At 43.7% G+C, this 23,973-nt stretch overlaps 2 protein-coding genes across 7 annotated transcripts in view; one reads left to right on the top strand and one right to left on the bottom strand.

Moving 5' to 3' along the window:
• Positions 1–23,973, bottom strand: part of LOC148381925 (MAM domain-containing glycosylphosphatidylinositol anchor protein 2) — a 91,380-nt gene that overhangs the window by 46,728 nt on the left and 20,679 nt on the right. For all 6 annotated transcript variants that reach the window (XM_088361351.1, XM_088361356.1, XM_088361355.1 and 3 more), the window contains one exon: positions 3,359–3,498. In XM_088361351.1, coding sequence (XP_088217477.1) covers positions 3,359–3,498 — 140 coding nt within the window. The remainder of the gene's footprint in view (positions 1–3,358; positions 3,499–23,973) is intronic.
• Positions 9,185–11,008, top strand: LOC148381928 (low choriolytic enzyme-like). Its single transcript, XM_088362665.1, is given in 9 exon segments — positions 9,185–9,210; positions 9,385–9,502; positions 9,722–9,740; positions 9,852–9,911; positions 9,992–10,141; positions 10,219–10,333; positions 10,410–10,588; positions 10,665–10,746; positions 10,876–11,008. Coding segments are annotated over 9 exon segments (882 nt in total).

The raw sequence follows: 23,973 nt of genomic DNA, 5'->3' as shown, positions 1-23,973 counted from the left end.
ACCTAACACTGGCTTGTAATAGACTCTCCATCAAGGGCCTCCCTTGTCCTCATTAAAGCATGCAGCGTGAACAGGTTAGTGTGACAACGACGGCCCGAGGGGCAGGCGCGCTGGGTCGGAGACGGCCGGCATCAATGCCTCATCCTAAGTAGGCTGCAGATGGATTAGCTTTGCTCGGAGAGCTTCACATCTGACATCTTCGGCCTGTCTGGCTGTCTGCAAATTAGAATCCAATCCTTCTTCATTGCATCATCTCCACACACTGATAGCATCCACGCAGATAGCATCAGATGGATATCGCTGCATGCAGGGATTTGCTGCTACCTGGGGAAATTGCAGCTGCTGCTGTTTTGGATCTTGACAGCACCACCCTGAGGTAGACATAGACTGGAAGCCACTCTGTTTGGTGGCCACAAACTTGATAATGTAGTCGACCAGATTCTAGCTATGTAGCTCGAGGCGACATGATAATGGCAGGCTGTGAAGTTTATCGAAGGTTAACGCTGATATCGAGTCTAGCATACGGATGAAAAGTCCGACTTCCCTGTGCACACCACAATATCATTTTCTGAAAACTGCTGTTCTCGCCACACTTTACGTGTCCCACAGCAACGTTTAAGCGGATCTGCGACCATTAAAAATAAAAAGGTTCTAAATGAGCACCCTGAAGAGAGAATACTTCTCTTGGCCTGATTCAAATTGATGAAAAAGAAAAGCAGTCCACACAGTTGAGGAAGAAAAAAAAAGCACAAACTCAGCAAATGATCGATGCTAAGTGTTCGAAACATCATGAGTTCAGCAAAAGTTGAACTTGCCAGCATAAATTGCAAGTTTTTAGGAATTTTCATGCCACTTTCGCGCAAGCAGGAATGATCTTTAATACGGAAGGAAGTCGGCTTGTGTTGATCTCAGCAGAATTCTCCCAATTGTGAAGTTCTCTTGGCCTAAAGCTATTTTGATTCTTTTTTTTTTCTTTTGGTCATGGGAGCACCTACAACTATGTGGAAGGGGAGACTCGAAGGATGCCTGCTGAGAACAGTTTGACCCTCTCACAAACACTTTTGATCTGAGAGTCGCTGGTGGATTCAAAGCAGAGAATCGCTTTATTATTTCTTTTTGCTATTTTTGCACGCCCACATTTGACATATTTTTGTGTGCTTTTAAAACAAACTTTTAGAGTCCATTTCAACAAGCTATTCATGATATATTTAATAGAAAGCCAAGTCTCCAGACCACAGACAACCACGGCTTGAAAAAATATCTATATTAATAATAACGTCGGGATGACTTAATTCAGACATTGCAAAAGGAGGATCAACATTTGCTTACGAGGAAAGCGCAAGCCCGTTCAGATTAGTTTTAGCAGTAGCTTAGGCTGCGCATGCTGCCATGCCGCGGCGAGAGCTAATTGAAATGCGGCCGGTGTCTGCTCTTATGCCAGCGTGGCATGCTGCGGCACGCGTCGGCGGATCACCCATAATTCCTGCCGCAACACTTCCCTTCTCCCATCCACGCCACGTTTTCCTAATTGCTCGCCGTGTTTCCTTTTAGGCGCCCACGGTGGTCCGTGCCACTCACCGCACCGTGGCCGAGCATCACAATCAAGCGATCAGGTGGGAGGGAGGGAGGCTGCAAATTACAGAGCCTGAGCGCAGGGACGACAGGTCTATATTAACGGCTGACCCTTTGCGGCAACGAGATGTTGATATCACAACATACCCTACTTGTTGGGAGGAAAATGAAACACATGATGGCTGAAGTGCGGAAAATGTGGAGTGAGTGGTGCAACCTGTTACAAAGAACCAAAGAGAACATTCGTTGAATCAAACAAGGCACACTGAATAAAAATATTTCCAAGAATTGCGGATGAAAATGACCAAGAGTACTAAAAAGAATCATTGAATTGAGTCGAGTACAGAAATATAGGTAAAAGCAGAGCGCTGAAAAGAAACGCCCGAAATAAAACAGACTGGGAGAAGAGTAACAAAAATAAATATCTTTGGCCGAGGTCAGGTACAGAGTTGAATCAACTGCGGATGAAACGGACCGGGTTGAGTGCCGACGAGCAACATCCATACACAAAACAGACTGCGTTTGAACAGAGAGAGAAAGGGAGACCGGGTTGAGCGCCAAAAAGAAACATCTATTGAGGGAAGGTTACAGAGGCTGAATGCCAGCCGTAGTTATCTTCCATGTTTGAATGCCGAGGCGTTTAATTGCGGGTTGAACTGAAGGTTGAGGGTAAAGTGTGGCTCCTTTGAGAATGCTTACAAGGCAAAGCGTGCAAATAAGAACGATTCAACCGTCTTCAAATAAAGGAGCATCTGTTGACACCGGCGCCGAAGGCCGATCATCTCCGGGACTTCGTGAAACGGATCACATACGCCGACAAGTCTGGCTCAAATGAAATTTTTAGAGGCCAGAGGTCGGTCTATTTGTACTTGCTGACCCGTGGCACCATGAGTTGAATCTGGCCGGAGAATAATTGAAACAGAAGCGGGAAGGGAGGGGGAGGGAACGTGTTTGCACTGTGTGGTGGCAGGCTGTACGAGGCTGGTAGTCAAACAGAGCCCTGTAGACATAATGGATGGAGGCCGGGCCAGAGGAGACGAGGGCAGATGGCTTCATCATCGCCGACTCTTTCAACGATCGTGGCGGCCAAAGAGCAAAAGTCATCCGGTGTGAACAGTCCGAATCATAGATGACTGATGAAGATGTTTACCCTTTTGCTTGACTACGGTAGAGTGATTGCGCAAGAGGCAACGAGCAATTGCATTGCCTTTTCATGAAGTCTTTCTTCAGTGCTCAAATCATCGAAATGACCGTAAGTCATTGTTTATCAGACCAACAGTCAAGAAAGAAAATCCACACTCGTACCAATCTGGCCAACCAGCAATTACAAAGAAGCCGAACCTTTTTTTCCTAACAGAATCTTAACAATCAATATTCCCTATGCTGGGGAATGGATGCCGGCTATCGATCAAACGGGTGGTGGTGGGTGTGTGTGTGTGGGGGGGTGTTTATGTAAATGAATGCAAATATGGTTGCCGCTGTGCAGATTTACAGCACGGTTCGTGCGTGAGCCGGGGCGTGCCGGCGAGCAAATTGGAAGCAACGTCGGACGAGTGCTTAAAAGGTTATCGTGTGTACGCCCTGCCAACATTTGTAAACGTAATGACGGCTGACATTTGTCCCTAAATGGACAAAGTTAGCTGGCATTTAAGTCGCAAAGAGCTGATTGGCTGCCACTGCTACTACCCTACTGAAAAAAAAACAAGACGCAGTGATACTTCACGCTCAAGGGTGTGTGATATATGCAACATACGAATGAGCTGAGCTTGTTGCTGTGGCGGCTCACCTGCGGTCGAGGATGTCCCGTCACCAAGCAGGTGAGCTCCAAAGTCTCGCCCTCACGGATGGTGTAGACGCGTTCCGTGTGACGCTCCTCTTCAACGTTGCAGGCGTGCCCTGAGTGGATGATGCGGACAGTAGGGGGCGCTGTGGAGACAAGGAGAAGATTAGCTCCTGACCTCAGAGTTGCCAAGTTGTATATAAGCCAGTCCTGGGGTCAAATATTTCATTTGCTGACCTTTTGTGTTCATATTTAGCTCAAGGAAAGCTTATTAAAAATAGAAAACAGCACACCTTCCAATCAGGAAATGCAAATTCCTAATTAAAAAATGTTTAATTAAACGTTTCCAGTCGTTTTCTACAGCAGGAAAGCAACCACACTGTTACACCCCCTCAGAGCTTGTTGACATATGAATGTAATATGAATGCACTTTAATGACATGCATAAATAAAGAGGAATGTTGATTCAAGATGGGGGGAGGCCTTTGTCAAATCATTCTTCATTTCCGGGTGATGTTTTATATATGAGTCTCTTTAGCTTTGTTACAATACACTTCTTGGTACTTTGAAATAGTTTTACATTCCACAGGCTACGAACCGAACATAATCCATATGTTTAAGGTGAGTGGACAATGCAGCCGGCATTCACTTTCACCATCGAATTCAGAATGAAACAGAGGCAAGGTTTAAGTCGCTACTCACGTGCAACATCAAGGTGAGACTCTTATTTAAGTGAACAATGCACCTGGTGATAAATTGGAACGCGGCGTCTATTTGAGGACGCAGTCGTCTTTGACTCCACTCAATGGGCTTTTCACACAACAACATGATCCTGTGCCCTTCTCTACCAAGTTCTCTGCCTTGTGATACCCGAGTGCTGGGTCCCAACGGGGGGTAGGGTGGCTTGGGGGTTGTCGGTATCTAGCGGGCGTGATAAGGACTTGCGGTGAGGGAGCTTCATGCGAGGCTGCCACTTAATACAAAAGGAGGCTTGGTAACAAGACCCCAGGGCTGCAGTCCAGCAAAGTACTAATGCCATTTAGTCCAATGAGCTTGCATCTGCGCTGCACGCTATATGGGTCCTGCAGGAGAAGGAAGGGGAAACACCCATAATTAATGATCCTAAACTGCGCACACAAACACACACACATGCATCATATTCTTTACGCACAAACAAGCTTACAGCGGCTCGCTTAAGCTCACATAATGGCTGCAATAATGCGCTCGCAGTCGCAGATATGCTTGCACAGCGGAGAGAGGCTCTTCTTGCACCCAAGGTCTTAGCAGTGAAACAAATCGCCGTCATTAAGCGTTGTTTCCAAGCGTGTTCGCACAGAAAACGCGCTTGAGCAACGTGCAACAATAGACAAGAGCCTGGATTCAAACTGCCAACCTCAGAACTGTAAGGCAGGCTAAAGCGCCGCCTTGAACACAGTAAGACGTAAAAGAGTGGCTTGTTATTTTGCCATTAAGTGTCTGCCATTTAATAGCATTGTTACAAATGGCAGCTAACATGCGGGTTTGACTCTGTGTATGTGGACTCATTTACATAATCGTGTCTATTTTGGGTTGTAGCGTCACTCCCACTCACTTCCTTTAACACCAAAAAGCCTTTAGCGGCACACACAAACGCAAAGTGCACACAACAGAAAAACAGATTCACATGAGGTCACTTGCATAAATTGAGATAAAGAGGCGACACTGGCTTGTTAGAAAGAAAACAAAATCACTGTTATTGCATGTGTTTTAGCCATGGATATCATTTTGCTGGACCAATTAGGACACCTCCCCCCGTTGTGCTAGCTGTGCTAATTTTACTGATCAAATAAACATGAACCAAAGTCCTAATCCAAACCACCAAAGAGCAAAAAAAAAAAAAAAAAAAGTGAAGAGAACACTGCATGTCTATTTTTTTAGCAATTTCATTTTAAATGAAATACTTTTCAAAGTCACAAGAGTCATAGCAGAAGGTTGAACGAGCTAGATGTGGCTCTGGAGCCACAGGTTGAAGACCCCTCACCAAAAGCCACTGCATGTCTATTTTTTTAGCTATTTCAATTTAAATTAAATACTTTTCAAAGTCACAAGAGTCAAAGCAGAAGGATGAACGAGCTAGATGTGGCTCTGGAGCCGCATGTTGAAGACCCCTCACCAAAAGCCATAATCTGACCACTGGATTTTCATATTTGCATCTAACCATCCTGGGACCATTATATGAGGAAGTAGGCCCTTCGTAATTTTGTGCTCTCGGTGTCTGACTTGAGCGTGACTTCAAATGAATGGTTTGTCTCCGAGTTGTCACCACGTGAGCACTTCTCCCTAATGGAGAGTGGCCCCGTGCATGCGTTAAAACGTCTTGCCGGCAGCACATGCATATTATTACATCAGGCCTTGTCAGGCGCTATTGATCACGCACTGTAATGCACTCGCCTGCACTCCTCTGCCTCGGCTCTGTTATTGTAAATGAGACTCGGTATGGATCCGAGCCGGGCGCTATCAGCTCGGCTCATCCATCACGGCAAAAACAGAGACGTTTATAAGGCGCGTGGGACGGCGAGCCCATGACGTCGCTTTTGGACGCTTCGGCACAAAAACGAGGCTTCCAGATTTCTCCTGGATTTATCCTCGTTCCTTGATAGGCAACCACAGCCTCTTGGGTAATTTTCCATCACAGTTGTCAACCCAATTGGATGTTAGTTCCACCATAGCGTCCCCACATGCCCAGTTCTCCCATCCGTGCTGCCACACGGCAGTGCTCCGTACTCCCTTACGCTACACTAATCAGACATCTGCGGGGGACGGATAAAGTCCAAACGTGGATGGCATCCAAAGCGGCAGTTGTCAGTTGATAGGGCCGAACTAGTGGCTGCTCACTGAAGGGACAATATCTGGCAAGCTCATGAAGATTTCGATTGGACGGCGGTGACTCCCCTGTGAGCTGATTGTCCTATCAATGGCCACAGCGGTGCATGGCTGACGGGGACGCCTTGGCTTGGAGATACACTATGTGATTTTGTGTGTGTGCGTGTGTGTGTGGGGGGCTGCAGCTCACAACACTGTTATTCCTCACTGAACATAAAGCGTAGTTGCCCGTAAATCCAACTTTTTTATGCATTTAAAGGAAATAAACATACAAACTGGTTGGTAATTATCATAAACCATCAAAATAAACAAAAAAAATCTCAAGACACTGTCAAAAAAATTTGGATTATGAAGCAAATCTTAATAAACTCAAACGGCAACACAACGCCTTTATTTTTATGTTACATTTAATCCCTTTAAGCACTTCGCAAAGACAGTCGCGCTGGCGTGGCTCTGGCGTTGCACAACGTGACACATCAGGCGGCATTGTGACAACGACCATTAGCATGCGAGGCAAACAAAGAGATGAGCAACATAAACATGAACAATGTTACTTGGCCTCGAATGTCATTGAGGCCAGCTCGCTTGCTTGCAGTAATATTCTCTTTATTACTATGTATATAAAACTCGAAGATTGACGGGGGCAGACACAGACTTGTAATTATTTACGGTTACTCAGTGAAGGCAGTGCAAATACTGTACATTGTTTTTAATTAATTAATGAGCCACATAATTTTTAACCAAATAGGAGCTGGCACATGAGCACAAACATCCTATTGTTAACACTTAATATTGCGTTGGATAATGAGCCACATACTGCTTCACCAAAGATGTATTATAAAGAGCAGGCAAAAATAGACATTTTTTTACCGCAAAAGAATAAAATTGCAGAATATACAAGCATATGTTATTACACAGTGATGATTTACTGTTACAGTAATATTTAAGTGTTTTAATTTGAAAGTTTGCGAGCGAGATAATGTCAATCACTCGAGGGGTTTACATTGGTGGTTTTTAGCCCTGGAAATAAGATTTTGCGATCTCTGTTTTTAAATGTGAAGAGTGGGCTGTGGATGCGGATGAGTCACGGCGGTTCAATAAAAGGGCTGATGTACAGCTGATGCATCAGCAGCGCCTCGCTGGCAACCAATAATCGCCCGCATCCCGGCGCACGCCGCTACGGCCATCCATAAAATACACTGAGCCCCAGAGGAGTAAAAGGAGATGATAATTAAACCTGTTCTTCGTCACGCCCTCTCGCTGTACTTTACCTCGTCATCACCGTCACGCTGTTGACACCTCGTCCATCAATGTAATCGCTGTGCAGGTGCAAGACCGAGTTTCTGATCGCTATTAGCGAAGCGGCTGTGGTGAGCCTTCGGGGCCAGCAAGGTCTTCTCTGCTGGGCTCAACACGATCACAAACACAGATCTATGTTTACAACATACAGGAAATTTGCTCCATAAAATTGTACTGATTTATACTATGTTCTATGGTCGCTGCTTCGGACCGACGGACAGACAGATCCAAAAATATAGAATAGGATTGGATCGTATATGTATTGTGAACTCCACAATATACTGCACAGACATTCTTTTCCAGTAGTTGCCATGGCAACATCAGGTATTAAAAAAAAAAAAAAAGCAACACCACCACCACAACAACAACAAAGCGGAGCGGCAACATCTTTGGGCTGCTGACCAAGGAGATCCCGTAATTATGGTGGCAGCAAAGAGACATCACAAAGATGATGCTCGGATTGGACGGCAAGAAGCATTTGCGCTGGCAGAGGACCCCGACATATGATAGCCAACAATTACTTGCCATGTGGAACTAAATTGCCGTGTGTGAGGAACCCCGGCTGCTTCTTCGATATGCACAAACACTTGACAAACTCCATGCAAGCTCGTTCCTTGCAAGAACATACAGTTGTTTGTGTACTTAGCATATAAGAATACAGAAATTGTATGGAGCAGTGCTCAAGGTCTTCTGACTCACAAGGCAGTTGCTATAGAGTCCACTGGTGGTGACTGGTGGTACAATTTGTTTAAGGATACATTTTCATTAGAGAAAACAATGGAAATGACAGCGGAGCGTAAATGAGACAGTTGGTAGAGCAACACAAACGCACACACAAATCCAGGCATGTGCAAAAGTACTGATAAAATAATGTCAGAGAGGAGTTGTTAAGCTCTTGTCTGCAGTCCATCTGGGCCTCAATGAGCAATGGGTGGGCGCACACACACACACACACACACACACACACACACACACACACACACACACACACACACACACACACACACACACACACACACAAATTCCTGAATCCCCATGATCATAAACATTATTATGATGTAAGACATCTCATAAAAAGCCGCCTCGATGGTATCCGAGTCAGGAAGCTTCCGACCTTGATGTGTGAAATCGGATCCTAAAAAGAGTTTACAGTCGACCGGACTCTCCCTGCGGTAAAAACTGCAGAGGTAGACATGCTGCCTAAGAAGCCTGCGGGACAATAAAGACCAACAGGCGTCTCACTAAACAAGTTTTGTCCACAATTTGGGAATGTATTTCCTTGATGGGCTGTGAGAAGTATCAAGAATGAATGAACAACTCAACCTGCCACTTTAGATCAACTGTAGTCGTCTTTAATAATCCTGCAGCACCCAACTTGCTCTGAATGGCGCCAAGAAAGGCATACAAAAGCCATAATTGTAAAAGTGTCTGCTGCTAATGGAGCGATCAGATATGCAGCATCCCTGCAACGCTTTCCATTAGGACAAAAGGACTCAGGGCTGCAAATGCCAACATTTCTCTCAAATGCTATTTATTTTCTTGATTAAATTTATGATTGCTATTCATCAGCATACAGAAGTGATCTGGCTTGCCAGTCACATTACAGGAAACTCTCAAGCTATCGGTGGCATTAAAACAGGCAGAAAGGAAAAGACGGTTCGTTTGAGCCGCCATGTTCGTCACATTGGAAGTCAACGGGTTCTCGCCACATCTGAAAGGTGACCCTAAGCCGCCCGGAAACAATTAAGAAGCTTGTCCCAGTGTGTCAATGTTTGACCGAGGCATGCGGGAAACTTCCGATTGTTTAGGACTTCAGAATACTGGACACACCTTGAATGCCTGCATATAAACCTGCTCCTGACCCATCATCAGCATCAACTTCTGCCAGAAGGATAACGAGTCTCACGCACTCCTGATCGTGGATCTTAGCAGCATCACGTTCCTTCTTTTGCTGCAGCTTGTCGCACTCTGCCAAGCATGACCGGAATGGGTGAGTACCAGTACTGTTAAATTACTTTTTAGCAAGTGGAACAGAGTGTGAGGTTCATGACCTCATGACCTTGGTCAGTACTTTGACTCAGGATTGAAAGGCAGATTGTCTAAAAATCTTGTACCGGTTGCCAGTCAATGGTTTCGAAACAACAAAATACTCAAGGAGAACCTTGCGCTACATTTCCATCCCATCTAAATTTTTCCACTCTCTTTGCAGAACCAGGCTGTCGATAACGGTATGTGACCAGCATCCGAGACCCGTCTGCGTGTCTTAACGATTGAAATCAATAGGTATCAAAATGTGCGCGCATGTCACTGCCGCTGAATGTGATCTGCTTTCTCATTAGAGGACTCGAAGGACCCGGCGGATGATAGCATCTCAGGAACAATCCTGAGGATGAACAATGGTGAGATTTGATGGAAAAATTGAAGATTCTACATGGTTTATGAATTCAAATTGAGATTTCTGCTCCTTTCTTTCTTTTAGGATCTACTGCATACCTGATGGAGGGGGACATGGTATTCCCGAGAACACGGACTGCCATGAAGTGCACGGCTAAGGAATACAGCTGCCTGTGGCCAAAGTCCAGCAATGGCAAAGTGGAGATCCCCTACATCATCATAGACAAATTAAGTATTTTTTTTGTTGTTCTTGGTTTGCATTCATTCTAGATTGTTGTCGCCATTAATGACGGGGGATTTCATTTGCAACGGATACAGAGAGGCAAACCAGTGAAATGGCCCTGAGAGAGATTGAGGCCAGAACCTGCATCCGTTTCATCCCGCAAAGAAACCAGAGGGCTTACCTCAGTTTTGAGCCCAAATATGGGTCAGCCCAAACGATCCTTCGAGAACTCTCACTGGCTTTACCTCATGACAAGCTCAACATGTGTGCACTCTTCCAGGTGTTTTTCAATGCTGGGCCGTATGGGAGAGAAGCAGTTGGAGGCACTGCAGCGTTTCGGCTGCGTCCAGCATGGCATCATCCAGCACGAGGTGTTGCACGCCTTGGGCTTCTACCACGAGCACACGCGCAGTGACCGTGACGACTACATCCGCATCCACTGGGAGAACATCCAGGATTGTTAAGTGGCTTTCTCTGACATCACATCAATGCTTATATGGGTGAGTAGCACCTTTACTTGAGCTTTCATTTTCAGATCATAAGAACAACTTTGAAAAGCAGGACACCAATAATCTCGGCATCCCTTATGACTATGATTCCATAATGCACTATGGAAGGTAAGAGCAAAATAGCAACGATGACTTCATCCAGATTGCCCAACGCCGGATGCAACAAGCATGTTACAAATAACTGTCAACAATTATACGATACGTCTGTGATCAGCGTGTGTCTCTCTAAATCCGCAGAACCGCCTTTGGAGTGCGTCAGGCCGTAACCATGACACCCTTCCCTGATCCTTCGCGTGAAATCGGCCAGCGGAAGGGTCTCTCCGAACGGGATGTTCTCCAGGTCAATCGCCTCTACAGGTGCTTCTATTAGAAAACGTCGGATGCAATGTGACATGCAATGCGACACTTTCAATAAAATAATATGAGGTTGATTTCTTTTGGATGTTTTGGTTGAGGACTACAGTGAGAGAAAATCCGTCTTAGCAGAAATGAAACAATCATCTTAACAAAGTTACAGTTAACAAAAACAATAAAGTTTTTGGGGAATGTTTTCAAACGGTGACAAAGAATTGAATTCGATGTTAAAAAAAAATGAAAAAAGGACTGGAGGGCAGATATGTACCAATGTCTTGCGAAACGAGTTCATTTCCATGGCTCAGCCTTGTTGTAATTAAGTTGGGAATTTGTAGAGTCACAGAAAAAATGAGGGGGCGCGTCTCTTGCGCAGAGCTGCTGCTAACGACGTGTCAGGACAAAAAAGCTTAAACCTGGCGCTAACCCTGTCGAGAATTTAGCTGTGTTTGTCATCCGGCTACATCCCACACTGTGTTCTTGTTTTTCTTCCACTCTTTGAAATTTTCCACCGTCGTGAGAGATGGCGGGTGTGCAAGGATCGTGCGGAGACTCAGGCACAGATTCCGACAAAGTTAATTTGTCTATCGTGTGATCTATGATTGCACAAGCGGCTGCGACAGCGTGGCGTTGGGGACCGGTGGAGGATTAAATGCAAACTTTAAAGCCCGCAGACTCTTGACGGACGCCTTCAACATTTCAGAGCAGAGTTTGGCTCCATATTCAATTTTGCGGGCGGGAAATATTTACACGCTTCTTGCTTTTTTGAAATATTTAACACCCTCGCCATGCATGCGCCGAGAAGCTCTGATTTAAGTCAAATTACAAAATGACCTGCTCCAGGATCCCAGATCTTTTGACAGGAGTGCAAACATGGCCGCCACTGCTACAAAACGTCAAGGCTAAAAAGTTGACCGAGTTGACAAACGTAACTGATATACCGAATGTGACTTTTGTTATCTAAACCGCTCATAAAACGCACAAAGCAGAATTTTACGTTCCTCGCCACTGGCTTTCGTACAATACGAGGCTTCGACAATCGCAATTGAGTTGTCCGTTCCCCAATGTTTCAGTCATTTAGTGCCTTTTGTTGCAGGTCCCTGCAATGCCACTCGACGACAAGACGCCGTCGTTAGCCACTGTTTTTGTTCCTTTTAAAAAGATGAAAATGACTCGGTTGGATGTTCTAATTGCAGCCACTAAAGCCTTTTGTTATCTTCACTTAAACCTGTGAATAGGATTTGACTCCCCCCCATGTGGCGTTTGTATTAAAAAGTGTACCGAGAAGGGATTTAGCACAAGAAGCGGTGTCCAATAACTCTTTATAAGCAATTACGTTTTTCTCTCTGCAGCCTTAAAAACGACAACTAGCTTGAGCATGTGTCCTATTTCATGAAGTAATTATGGACTATTTAACTGCCAAATGTACTTTTTCGGTTATTTTCTACTGTGTAAGCAACAAGGTCGATTTTAAATGAAAGAGAATATGCTTGATTATTTGTGTTGGTTAGAAAGAATTTTCTATTGAAGTGTGACTCATTTTCAACAACAAGTTGTTGTAATTTAATAAAGAAAATTATTCTTGTTTTATCTGCAGTAACTATTTGTGCAATTATTTTTTCTTGAAGAAATGGGGGAAAGTTTATTTTCTTGTACTTTTTAATAAAAAAAACAGCTAAAAATTAGGTGAAGTTATATCTATTATCGTGTGATTTAATTTATTTGAATGATTATCTATTTTTGTTTTTTTAAGGAAGGAGATATAAAGATTATAAAAGGTCATTAAATTCAAAAATGTGTTTAACCATTTTTTGTACATTTACTTGGGTATACGTGCATATATACATGTACTTTACTAATTAAAAAAAATACATTTAAGATGAATACGAAAATCGTAATTAGAGCTATGAAAAAAATAAAAAAATGAAACGATTTTGCACTTTTTAAGAGATCAAGAGATAGTTATAGCTTGACTTTTTTTTCTTACAGAACTTGATGTTTCCTGGTGTTGTCCAAGGACACAAATGTTTCTCTATAGTGAGGTCAAAGTGATAAGTACCAGATTACAAGCTTCCCCATGCTCGCTCAGCGTCACACCGCACCCAGTACAAAACGTGGCGTTCTGTTCTAGACATGATTAAACGGCCTCTGAATAAAACAACAACATGGAGGGCTAGTTTTGGTATTTGTGATTTAAAGTGGTGTCGCCACTAAGTCATCTGTGACGACCACTAAACGCACCCTCACGACGACAGCAAAATCTTCACAGAGAAAGCGTGCGGGGCTTTTTGCAGCACGAGACAATTAAGAGGCTGCCGGAAGACGCCGGCCAAACTCCCGACACGGTGCCGACGCTTTCATGAAGGACCCCGAGGAGCCGCATGTGAACTTGTTGGATTACTGAGTCGAGAACAGCGGCTTACAAGCTGCTGCGTTGTCGCCGGGTTCTCACAGCGCATACATATTTCATGGCTTCTTCCTGGCTTGCCGACACCACGATTGGGGATGGAGTTGCTTTAATATTAAAAAAAAAACGAATTCTGGGTAAATCCTGCGAAGCAATATGAGAACACTCTCTTCTAGCACAGCTGGTGTGTAGGAGAAAAATAACACTGATAAAAAGGCTCTTGATGAAAAAAATCAGACTGAAGCCCGGGCGAGTCGAGTTCACTGCGTCGGTTAGTCAGCATTGAGGAATCGCAGCTGGTCGACACCTTTCCAATAATGAAGGCCATTTTTTAACTGAGGAAAAAACACAAAGGTCACAAGTATGTTTTGGTCGTGGGAGGGGGGGACTCGAAACTTGACCGAAAGAAACGACCATACTGAAGATGTTTGAGAAGACTGTCAGGGTCCCAGTGGGACTTGCTCATCCGTCATCATTATGTCATTGTCTCTTCCCGCACCGCCGCTCTTTGCATTTTAGTCGCTTAATTCCCGAGACAAATATGAGCGCGGCCGACTGGGTCGTCGAGAAGCACAAGCTGCTGCTCAACGCTACATTAATCCACCGCGCTGGGCGGCGGCCTGATGGATTTCTTTATTAAGCATCGGGGCCGCCGCGTGAAGGTCAAGCGAGACCGCTGCGTATTTGTGAGACAACTTTTAAAGGTTGGTTAGCTTTAAAGCTCCCGCCCACGAAAACCAAAAAGCCATTCCAGCCACTCCATTTGAAATCATCCCACATGCAAATATGAGGGGCCAATCGGCGCTCACTCGAGGCTCGATGCCTTGTTTTTACGGTAGGGTGGAAGAAATCAATCATATTCATTATATGTCAAGCCTCTTGATCCGGATTCTAAATCACACATTGATGATATTGACACAGACAAACAGACTAGTAGTGAGCATGTTGAACTTGCATTTCCGAGAAGAGCTTCCTTGGCCTTGGTCTTACTGTGTAGCGTTTGCATGTTCTCCATCTGTTTCCGGCCAAGTAATTATGTTTGTCTCTGTTGTCTCGACACGATTAATCAATCCAACAACAACAAATCAATCACTTGGCTAATCGGTTACTCTGCCCTTTAGATGTACAAGCTATGATCATTTATAGTACGTCTCTGTTATTGGCCAGCAGGGGGCCCTGATTTCCAGTCGCCGCTAATTAAAACCGCACCGGGACGCGCTTCCAGGCGTTCACGTCCGTAGAATTGTCATCTCCCGACAGCTGTTCCCGATTTTCATTTATTACACACGCTCGCTATTTTTAATTACTTTGTGCGCGATTGCCCCCAAATCACTTTCAAACCAATAAATTGGATGACGATTCGCAGTCAAGATGTCGTTTAATCAGTGCCCGTTGTAACGTGAGCGCAGATGAACATGTAATGAAATGAATGCATCATGACATTTTTTTAGTTTGTTTTTATTTATAAAAAAAAAAGCAACGTGAATGTTTTATAATCCCAGTTCTATAACGTCCCCAAAGATGTTGACGTTTCAAATAACAGTGCCTTCAGATATAAACAATGAAAAGTAATTGAGTCCCCGCCCCCCATTTGTTTACAACCTAATGTTCCTAGGAGAACTTATTGTCCCTGCAGAGTTTTTTTTTTTTTGTCAACTCATATATGCACACATGTAGGCCAATTAAAGGATGGAATTAATTACGCATGCTTCCGGGAAACTATTAAGACAACAAACTGGATAAAGCAGCATAAGCGTCTTGTGCACTTAAAGTATTGGAGTAGTGAAGCAACTGACTGTATTTTTGCTAGAAATGGAAAACATTTTGATCTTACACTAAACGCTGAATTTGAAGGTACTCCAAAGTGTCAAACACAAGAAGTTGAAGAGGCCGCGATGCACAAAGATAAACGATTTTACCGTTACCACACGGCCTCACTGTCCAAATGGGATTACAATTCCAGCAGGGTGGGTTCACATTTCGGCTGTGCTACTGATGGTTGTTTTGCTACAGAAGCTAAATGAAATAAACTTTTCTTCCCCCCTCATAACTGCCCGGACACGGTGCGCTCTAGTGTGATACCTGGTGAGGCGAAAGGCCCAGCAGACCATGAAATTGAGCAATGTAACCTCGTCTTGTGCAAAGGAACAAGACTGAGTGAGAGAGTGAGAGATATGTGTGTGTGTGTGTGTGTGGGGGGGGGACTGTTAAATGACAGTGTGTGTGCGTGTATATGTGTATATATATAAACGTATATATATAAACGTATATATATAAACGTATATATATATATATATATATACATACACACACACACGCACGTGCACACACACACACACACACACACATGGTGCACTGTCATATATATATGGCCCACAGGTCCAAAGAACTTTGAGGACTGTGGCGAAAAGAACTGCAAATTTTATTGCTCCACACTGAGTGTTAAATGGGTCCGTGGGGGGGTGGGCCGACTAGGATGGCAGTGGAAGAGGAGGAAAGGGGCAATTGAGTCAGGAAAGTGAAACTAAAGGAAGTCCATGCATCACAGCGCCAGCTTTTGTCCCGAGCGCACTCTATATGATGGATGGCCACGTGTCCGAGCCTTAATTCAAAGTCGATGGCGTCTATAGATAGCTGTCACTACACGCCACACGCGCTGCTTCTTGCGGGGCCCCGGAGCTCACACAAAAACTCGCACCCTCGTGAAATCTTTAATTTGAATATTTAATTGGTTGAATTCCAATTTGTTCAAATGAAAATGTATTGTGTATTCTTATTTAGTCATGAAATAAGTCATATTCTCAACCAAAGCAGGAAGAGCATCAGCATACAGGTGGTCATAACATGAAATGAAAGCTTTCGGCTTGTAGCAAAGATACATCAAAACGGTATTCCGGCCTAATCAGAACACGCTAAATTCCAAGCTGCATCATGTCATTATGTCACGTTAAAGCCCACCCCCTCAGGGCGCCCCCCGGCCAAACTTGTCATGTGTGACCTCCACTCCGGCGTACGTGATGCGGCCAAACCTTTCCTCCCCGAGACCGCAGGCCGAGCGCCCGGGGGGAGGCAGGCCATCGCCGCAGGCAACCAGCCGCGCCTATGCTCGACATCACCTTCAGGGTGCACGTGTCCACGTAGACGTATTCATTGCTTAAGCATTATAGCGCTTACACACAGAGGCTACTCATTAGCCCGTTCGTGGCATCTGCAATAAATTAGCATTATGCTATCAAACTTAAAGGCTTGAAATTACAAATGCATACATATATATATATAAAATATATACACATTACTCTTTTTGTTTTAAGTTTAGTTTGACAGTAAACTAACTGGGAGCGGCACTAAACCAACACCAGATTCACAGATTGACACGAAACTCAATTGCCGCAATGAAATATATTATGGCGCATTTGTGGATTTCCACCTCCTGCTAGGCTTCATTTCCTCAAGCATTTCCTGTCTCTTCTTTCCCACATCCTCCTAAAGCTGCAGAGGAGTAAGCCACGCCTCTTCTCTATTTGAATGCAAAGTTTTAGCAGGGGGAGGGGGGAGCAAAGCCGAGATGAAATTATCTAAGGCGGAGGTGGCGCTTTTTTGGTGAGACAGAGGCCGTTATTAAGGCACAGTGACTAGCGCCTCGCAAAACCCGGACGCTGCGTCACGCATCATAAAAGTCCCCAAGGTGCCTTTTGCTCATCACGTACTGAGCGACGCCACATCTGCCATCAATCACGACGCTTCTGCCAGTATGTAGAAAGTGCAAAGAGGGGGAATGTCTTGTGTTTTATTGGATTGCACAGACAAAATCATATTAGTTTGGAGCTCTCAGACGGCCTTCCTGTCCGCAGGTGACGGCGAATAGATTGCCTGTTTTGCGTAGCATACGAAAAAAGGAAATGGCGGGCACTGGAGTGACTTTGAAGCCACTGGCTACAATCTAAGATGACATGACAATTCAGATCACAGCGTTTTCTAGTCAACAAACTCTTCTTAATACCAATCATACTTTGTGTACATAGTTCTGTTAGCCTGTCTATGGCGTTTTTCATTTTACGTTAGCATTAAGCTAGCAGTCTTCAACCCAAAGTCAATGTGGACCGTTTTTTTTGAAGAATTGTTCACTTTTTGCAGCTTGTTTCCAAGTTGGCTTATCCTCAAAACGATCGTCAAATGTTGCTCCGCCCACATTAGACAGCATAGTCATAAAGCTTCCCAATTTAGTGTCGACCATCTGTCTCGTCTACCTGATTGTGATTGGGGCTCATTTGGGTTAATTCCCTAGTAGGAAGCCAGAACTTCCAATGGTACCTGTCACTCCAAGGAGGGATAGTCATTAACTGAGAAATATGACATATGGATCACTTTAGGGCCTCGACTCCCTCATACATAGAAAGTTTGACCAAGATATGACCTTGCGATGAGAAAAGCGTCACAATTTAGCACCGCCCATCTGTCGTTTCGATTGAGGCTTGTGAAGGGGAAAAGTTGATTTTTTTTTCTCTCTAAAATTAACTAACTAAAACTAAAAAGTAGATTTTTTTTCTCTCTAAAATTAACTTTCTACCCCCCTAAAATAAAATCTCAGTTTACTTCTTCCTCCAATTTCTTACTAAACTGCCGTGCGATGAGCATCCACTAAATCACAAGTCCGCAAGGGTCCTGGACCTTCCTCTGAATCACACACACCGTTGTGACAGGAGGAAGAAGATGAAGAGGAGGAAGATGAGAGTCTTGCTGTCTCTTTTCACCTCCTGTTTGTCTTTGCTGATCCTTCCCTGGGTATTTTCCTGACCTTGTTTTTTTTTTCTTCTTTTTCTTTCTCCAAGGTTGCATAATTTGCCGCTGGAGGTAGCGACGGAGGCGAAGAAAGTGTGTGTGTGTGTGTGTGTGTGTGTGTGTGTGTGTGTGCGTGTGTGTATGTGTGTGTATACTACTGATCTAAACTGTCATGACAGCTGAGGCTTTCTCACTCTCACCTCCCGCATGCACTCAAAGGGAGGTGAGAGTGCGGCGACAGAGGCGAAACTTAAAGACAGCTAGGAATTCTTGCTTATTGTCTCTCTCTGTCTCACACACAAACAAATGAATACACTCAAAAACACACACTATGTGAGCGTGTGACTGGCCAGTGAGTAAAAAAGTGCTCCCTGAACCGTGCGGTACACTCGCACGTGGAATGGATGAGATGACACTTGCATGGCTGTGCCTTTGCCTCCCGTGTGTGTGTGTTTGCTCCCTCAACAACCCCATTTCAAGACACACACACACACACACACACACACATACACACAAATGTGAGAAAGCCTCTGACTCGTTGACAACACGGCTCCTTGTAAACAGTACAAGGCTGTTTACATGAAGAAATGGGAAAAGTTGGGTTTGTTGATTAGGGAGGGAGGGAGGGGAGGGGGTGATGACATAAAATGCTTGCTAAAACTCATTAAATCATGACCCATGTAAGTAAATTGATTAAAAAAAGGTAAAAGAATTAAAATAACAAAATATATATCTTTTTAAAAACAGCAGCAGCGAAAAATGTCTACAAAAATGACAAAATATGAATTTTGTTATTAATAAATTAATACATACGGAACCAAGAAAAAGAAAATAATAATAAAAATAGTAATAATGAATAAAAAAAACAAAGCACCAACCAAATGAAAAAAAAAATAACAATCAGGTATCATTCAAACCACCTTGCAATCTGATTTGCATTTATTAGCATCTTTATGCTAGTTTGTTTTCCCTCCTTTAGATGAACGCACCCGCTAACGATTTTGCTAGTAGCTTTATTAGCACTCTGCATCGTCAGCCATCATTATCGTATTGTCAGCAGCAATATGGCGATATATGTTTCACTGCCGTGTGGGGAGCGCGTCAGAATCCATTTCCATAATGGAAGACCTGTAACGGCGGCCGCATTGGTTGCGAGCCGGCTCCCAGAGGACGGAGGTTTAAAGGCTCGCTGCCTCTAATTCGTTATGCTTCAGGTTATTGTATGCTGTAGATATGCAAGTCAATTTCCCATTTTTTATTCCGTGAGGCTAATTTACCGGTGCGGCTACAACATGCTCTGTCGCCCGTCTCTAACAAGTCGATCACCGGTTTGCCCAAGATGACATGTGGTTTCTATGTTACATCCACAAGCAAATGGTGGACACTGAAATAGCTCAACAACATCATTTATTTTACGGAAATGTTTTGATATCACAAAATTGTTTTGCATTTTTTGAATAAAATCCGTCCAAAAAATAAATTGGGTAGCCAGGTTTAAGACAGCACAGCGCCATTTACAGTTCCCAAACAAGACATCCTCTTGAGTAAGAAACCTTATGATGACCCCAACTCAGCGGCATGTATTATTAATGAGCCCGCTACTTAAAAAAAAACAACAACACCGTGAATTAAACAGAGTTGCACAAAAGAAGGTCACTTAGACGCATAAACAGAAGACAATTACTTTTGTGGCGTCAGTCAATATGTGACAATAGGGTAGCCAATTAATGGCAATTATAAAGACTTGTTCACTCGTCGCGTCACTTGAGTCGAATGTGTTGAATCTCTCCGTTTGACATCGCCGCTGACTGATTAGTCCTCATGCAATTAAGTTGATTGCGCTATTATTGGATCAACTTACCAATTAGCAGGGACAATTTGAATAATCGACTCATTTGAGTTGCTTATCAGAAAAGACAATTTGCATTGTTGCTGACTCGAGCAATAGGAGAATATGATACTGTACGGTAGCAACCACCCAAAAACTATTTTGTGATTTTCATCATGGTGGCAATTAATTAACTAGGTGTGCCTAGGACATCCTTTTTGATGAGAATTATAAGTCTCTCCTATTTTTTTTCCCTTTTAGCGGAGTTGAACAGAGTCATCTAATTGAATACAAAACGGACCGACAGCCCAACGATTAAAAGAAATTGTAGCTACACAAAGGCTGCAAAGAATCCATCTGCAATCTCATTAGTCAACCAATAAGTGAAATGCTTTTTCAAGCCATGTCAGCTGGTGGCCATTATTCTCGCCAACAGTGAAAAAGAAAAAGTTTGCTCCTTCTTTCTTTCAGGCATGTTCAAATTACAAATGAAAAAATAACGTGGCTAACATTGTCGCTACGTACTCGACATTAGAGTGGCTGCTAACATGAGTGCAGCATTTAAAGGCGGGGCTAGTCACTCGAGTGATGTCATTTCCTGCCAATACTATTAATACACAAAACCATAAATAGACCAAAAACAGCATTTAATATAATTTATTTAAAGCCTTACACAACCTTCGATTTGACTTTTGACTTGCTTAATCCGAATAATGACTTGGTTCAACTTTCTTGAAATTTTGAGCGGACTCGATTTGATTTTTGCCATAGTACACGGCGTGACTTTGGACTTACGTGAAACTTAAAAGGTTAAGACCTGAGGCTTACTTATGATTCGCACTTACTCGTAACCCCGGCATTAACGCATCGATCAGGCTGACGTCCCGACGGCGACGGCCAACGCACGTCTTGGTGTCACGACGCGCTAACGGGCTTTGCCGCCACCGGGGAGCGTTTGATGTTTGTCGGTTGAAAGAATAAGCCTTCCTCTGGGTTGTGCTTTTGCGCAGAGGCATGCTGGGATTGAAAGAGCGCTTGCCCGGGGGCTAAAGGAGATTTTTCGTGGGCGTCACACATCCAATTACCTCGGTAGCATCCCAGAAACCCATGGGGGGAAAAAACACAAACACACGCGCAAACACACACATGGCAGCGGCGCCCACTGCAGGAGGCCTCTCACCGCTGAAAGGCCACTGCCAAAATTTCACAACTGTTGGCTGAATTCATGAATATTTTCAGCGAGCGTGTGACGGAATGTGGCTTAGGATACAAATATAGTAACATTCCCCCCATGTTTCACCTCTTTGGAGGGCATCATTAATGCATCGGAAGATGCCGCTGCGACGCCTTGTTCGAAAGACGTCGGTTCTGTCGACAAAGTGTGGATTTAGGTGTTTAATATCCACATTGTGAAAATTTTATAACGCCGCCGAGCAAACGATCACAAAGCCACTCGTGTTTAGTGTCGGGTGAGTGCGAGCGCTAGAAAAAAAACGGAATACCACCACTGATGTTTCGCTGTTAATCATAACAGCATTGAAAATATTTCCACAAAGGGTCGCAAAAAGGAGGGATCCAAAAATCTGCAATATAATTTAGTTGTGAAGGAATGGTCAGATATCAAGCGAGAGAAGATTTAATTCATGTCATTGAGCAGATTTTCACATCGAAGTTGCTAATAAACAACAGCGATGGCAGCACTTGGAGAGCAAAAGTGTGTGTTCTTCCTATAAACCCCCATGAAGCACTAACCATACAATCAGCCACAGATTGACTATTGACCTGCAATTTCACACAATCAAGCCGCCATTTAGGTTAAAGAGAAAGTAGCGCCTCAACAAAGCCTCTCTGACGATCGTCCTTGATTACGGACTGAGAACACAAGAAACCTAAACTCCTTCCTCGCATGAATTATAAGTTCGCCGGGAGTCCGATAATTTAACCTAATTGCGTCGATTGTAGCCCTATTTTGAGCGTTTAACGGCAAGCTACTCACCATTGAGAATCTATACGATACGAGGAAATGTCAAACGGGTCTTTTTGCAATGAGGCATATTATCTTGTGACAATTTCTACCGGTGATTTAAGCATCTCTTTTGACTCTGTCCAAATGTGCATGTGAGGCTTTTAAGACCTCCATCATTTTCAGTTGTCACTTCTAAGCAGCACAGAAGAGGAATAACGACTCTCTATGGGCTTTGTCTTTCCCTGTTTTGGCCCATTCTGCCGAAATGTTACCTCTCTTTTGTGGGTGTTTAAAAGGCCTTGCAGGAAGTATAAACCATTTATCTTTTTTTTTTTTTTCTTCTAAGAGGAGCGCTTTATCAGGCTCACGGCCACATTCGGCAGGTGTTCAAAAAAGACACTACAGTACAAAACAGTAGAATCATGTGACTTCTCCAAATCAATTTGGCCGAGCTGTCTGACACTGAAATCGTAAGACTTGTGAAAGTAACTTGACTATGTCAGGACAGAGGTAATACCTTCCCCTCGGGGTTATAGCAAAGTGCTCTAGGGCTGTTTTTCTTCAGCTGGAACTAAGGCTCTCTGAAAAGTTTGGGACACATTTTAAACAATTCAATATAGGACTCAGTATTGGCACAAAACCTTCAGAACTTCTTTTTCTCTAGATACCAATAAAACGTTAAAACAATGTCCAGTTGAAATGTATGTCCGTGTACAAAATGTACACTTGTACACACAGGAATGTAGCAACAAGCCATAAAGAATCATGAAATGGAAGAGACCGGAATGCTCAGCCTCTGTAAAGCTATAAAAATGTATGACTGCTTGATATTAAAAGATCAAAGCGAAATTGATTTATGGCCCCTGGAAAAAACATTACACAATGTCCAGTTTAAATTTATAACCACCATAAAAATGCACATTGTAAGGAATAAAGGGAGGTTCCGTGGAGAATATTGAAATTTAATCAATTCGAATCAATCTACGGTCTTAGAACACCAACAAAATGCACATTGACATTGTCTTGACAAAACGACTGTCGAGACGACTCAGGATGCGGTTGCTATGGCTACCGCAAGATGAAAAACCGTGCACACTACACAGGCCACCCAGATAAGAAGACAGCTTATTACTGTTGCCTCGCAGCGGCGCCATCATTTTTGGCGGAGACATCGAGCCCCGCCGCCACCTCACCCCTTTGCCCTCTTTTTAATCTGCTCTCACGCACGGCCGCTCTTACTCCTGCAATCACTTTGCGTTTAGGGCGACAGCTTCTCCGGCACGTGAAGCCCAGCAGATGAAGAGGAGAAGGCACGGAGAGTCGGAAATGTTTTTTGGTGATGGTGGGTTTGCGTACTGTCGCTATGACAACAGACATCACTCGACAGAAGAAGCACTTAGTAGACCCCGTGTGGGCTGAAGTGACATGGTTGAAGGCTGGCATTAGTCTCTTGCGGGTGCCATAACACATAAAATCATCTCACGCCACTTCTTCAAGTGCTGAGAACTTCACTAATTAAACACGGATCTCGATCCAGATGCGTGAGGTGGCGAGAGGGTTCGATGCTAGCGTTCACATCAAAAAGGAATTTTACAACTGATTTGTGACCTCTGATGTCATTTGGAGTTGACAACTACCACAAAACTATAGCATATTTAATCTGAATTGTATTGACAGATCAAAACATAGACTTATGAATAATAAAAAACACTGTCATGTTGGAATTTGCAAAGCCAGCGAAACAATTGAAATTTAAGAAGAGATCATTGATGTACATTTGTTTTTTATAACCTGCTGATGTCATCAGGCAGAATGCTTAATGGCCCTAATAAAGCCGCAAAGAATGTCAGGCTGGAATTTATAACCCCTATAAAAAAAAAAAAAATTACACCGGTAAAGTGCAAAATTAATCTGGATTTTATAACCTGCCGATGTCAAACGATCAACGGGTAGAATGTTTAATAACCCTCGTCATGCCATAAAGAATGGATAACTGTTTTTTAG

Source organism: Syngnathus floridae, chromosome 19, assembly GCF_059516105.1.
Source record: "Syngnathus floridae isolate MCC-2025c chromosome 19, RoL_Sflo_1.0, whole genome shotgun sequence".
Lineage (NCBI taxonomy): Eukaryota > Metazoa > Chordata > Actinopteri > Syngnathiformes > Syngnathidae > Syngnathus > Syngnathus floridae.
Note: the sequence above shows the minus strand (reverse complement) of the source record. Positions and strands in the feature narration are given on the sequence as shown.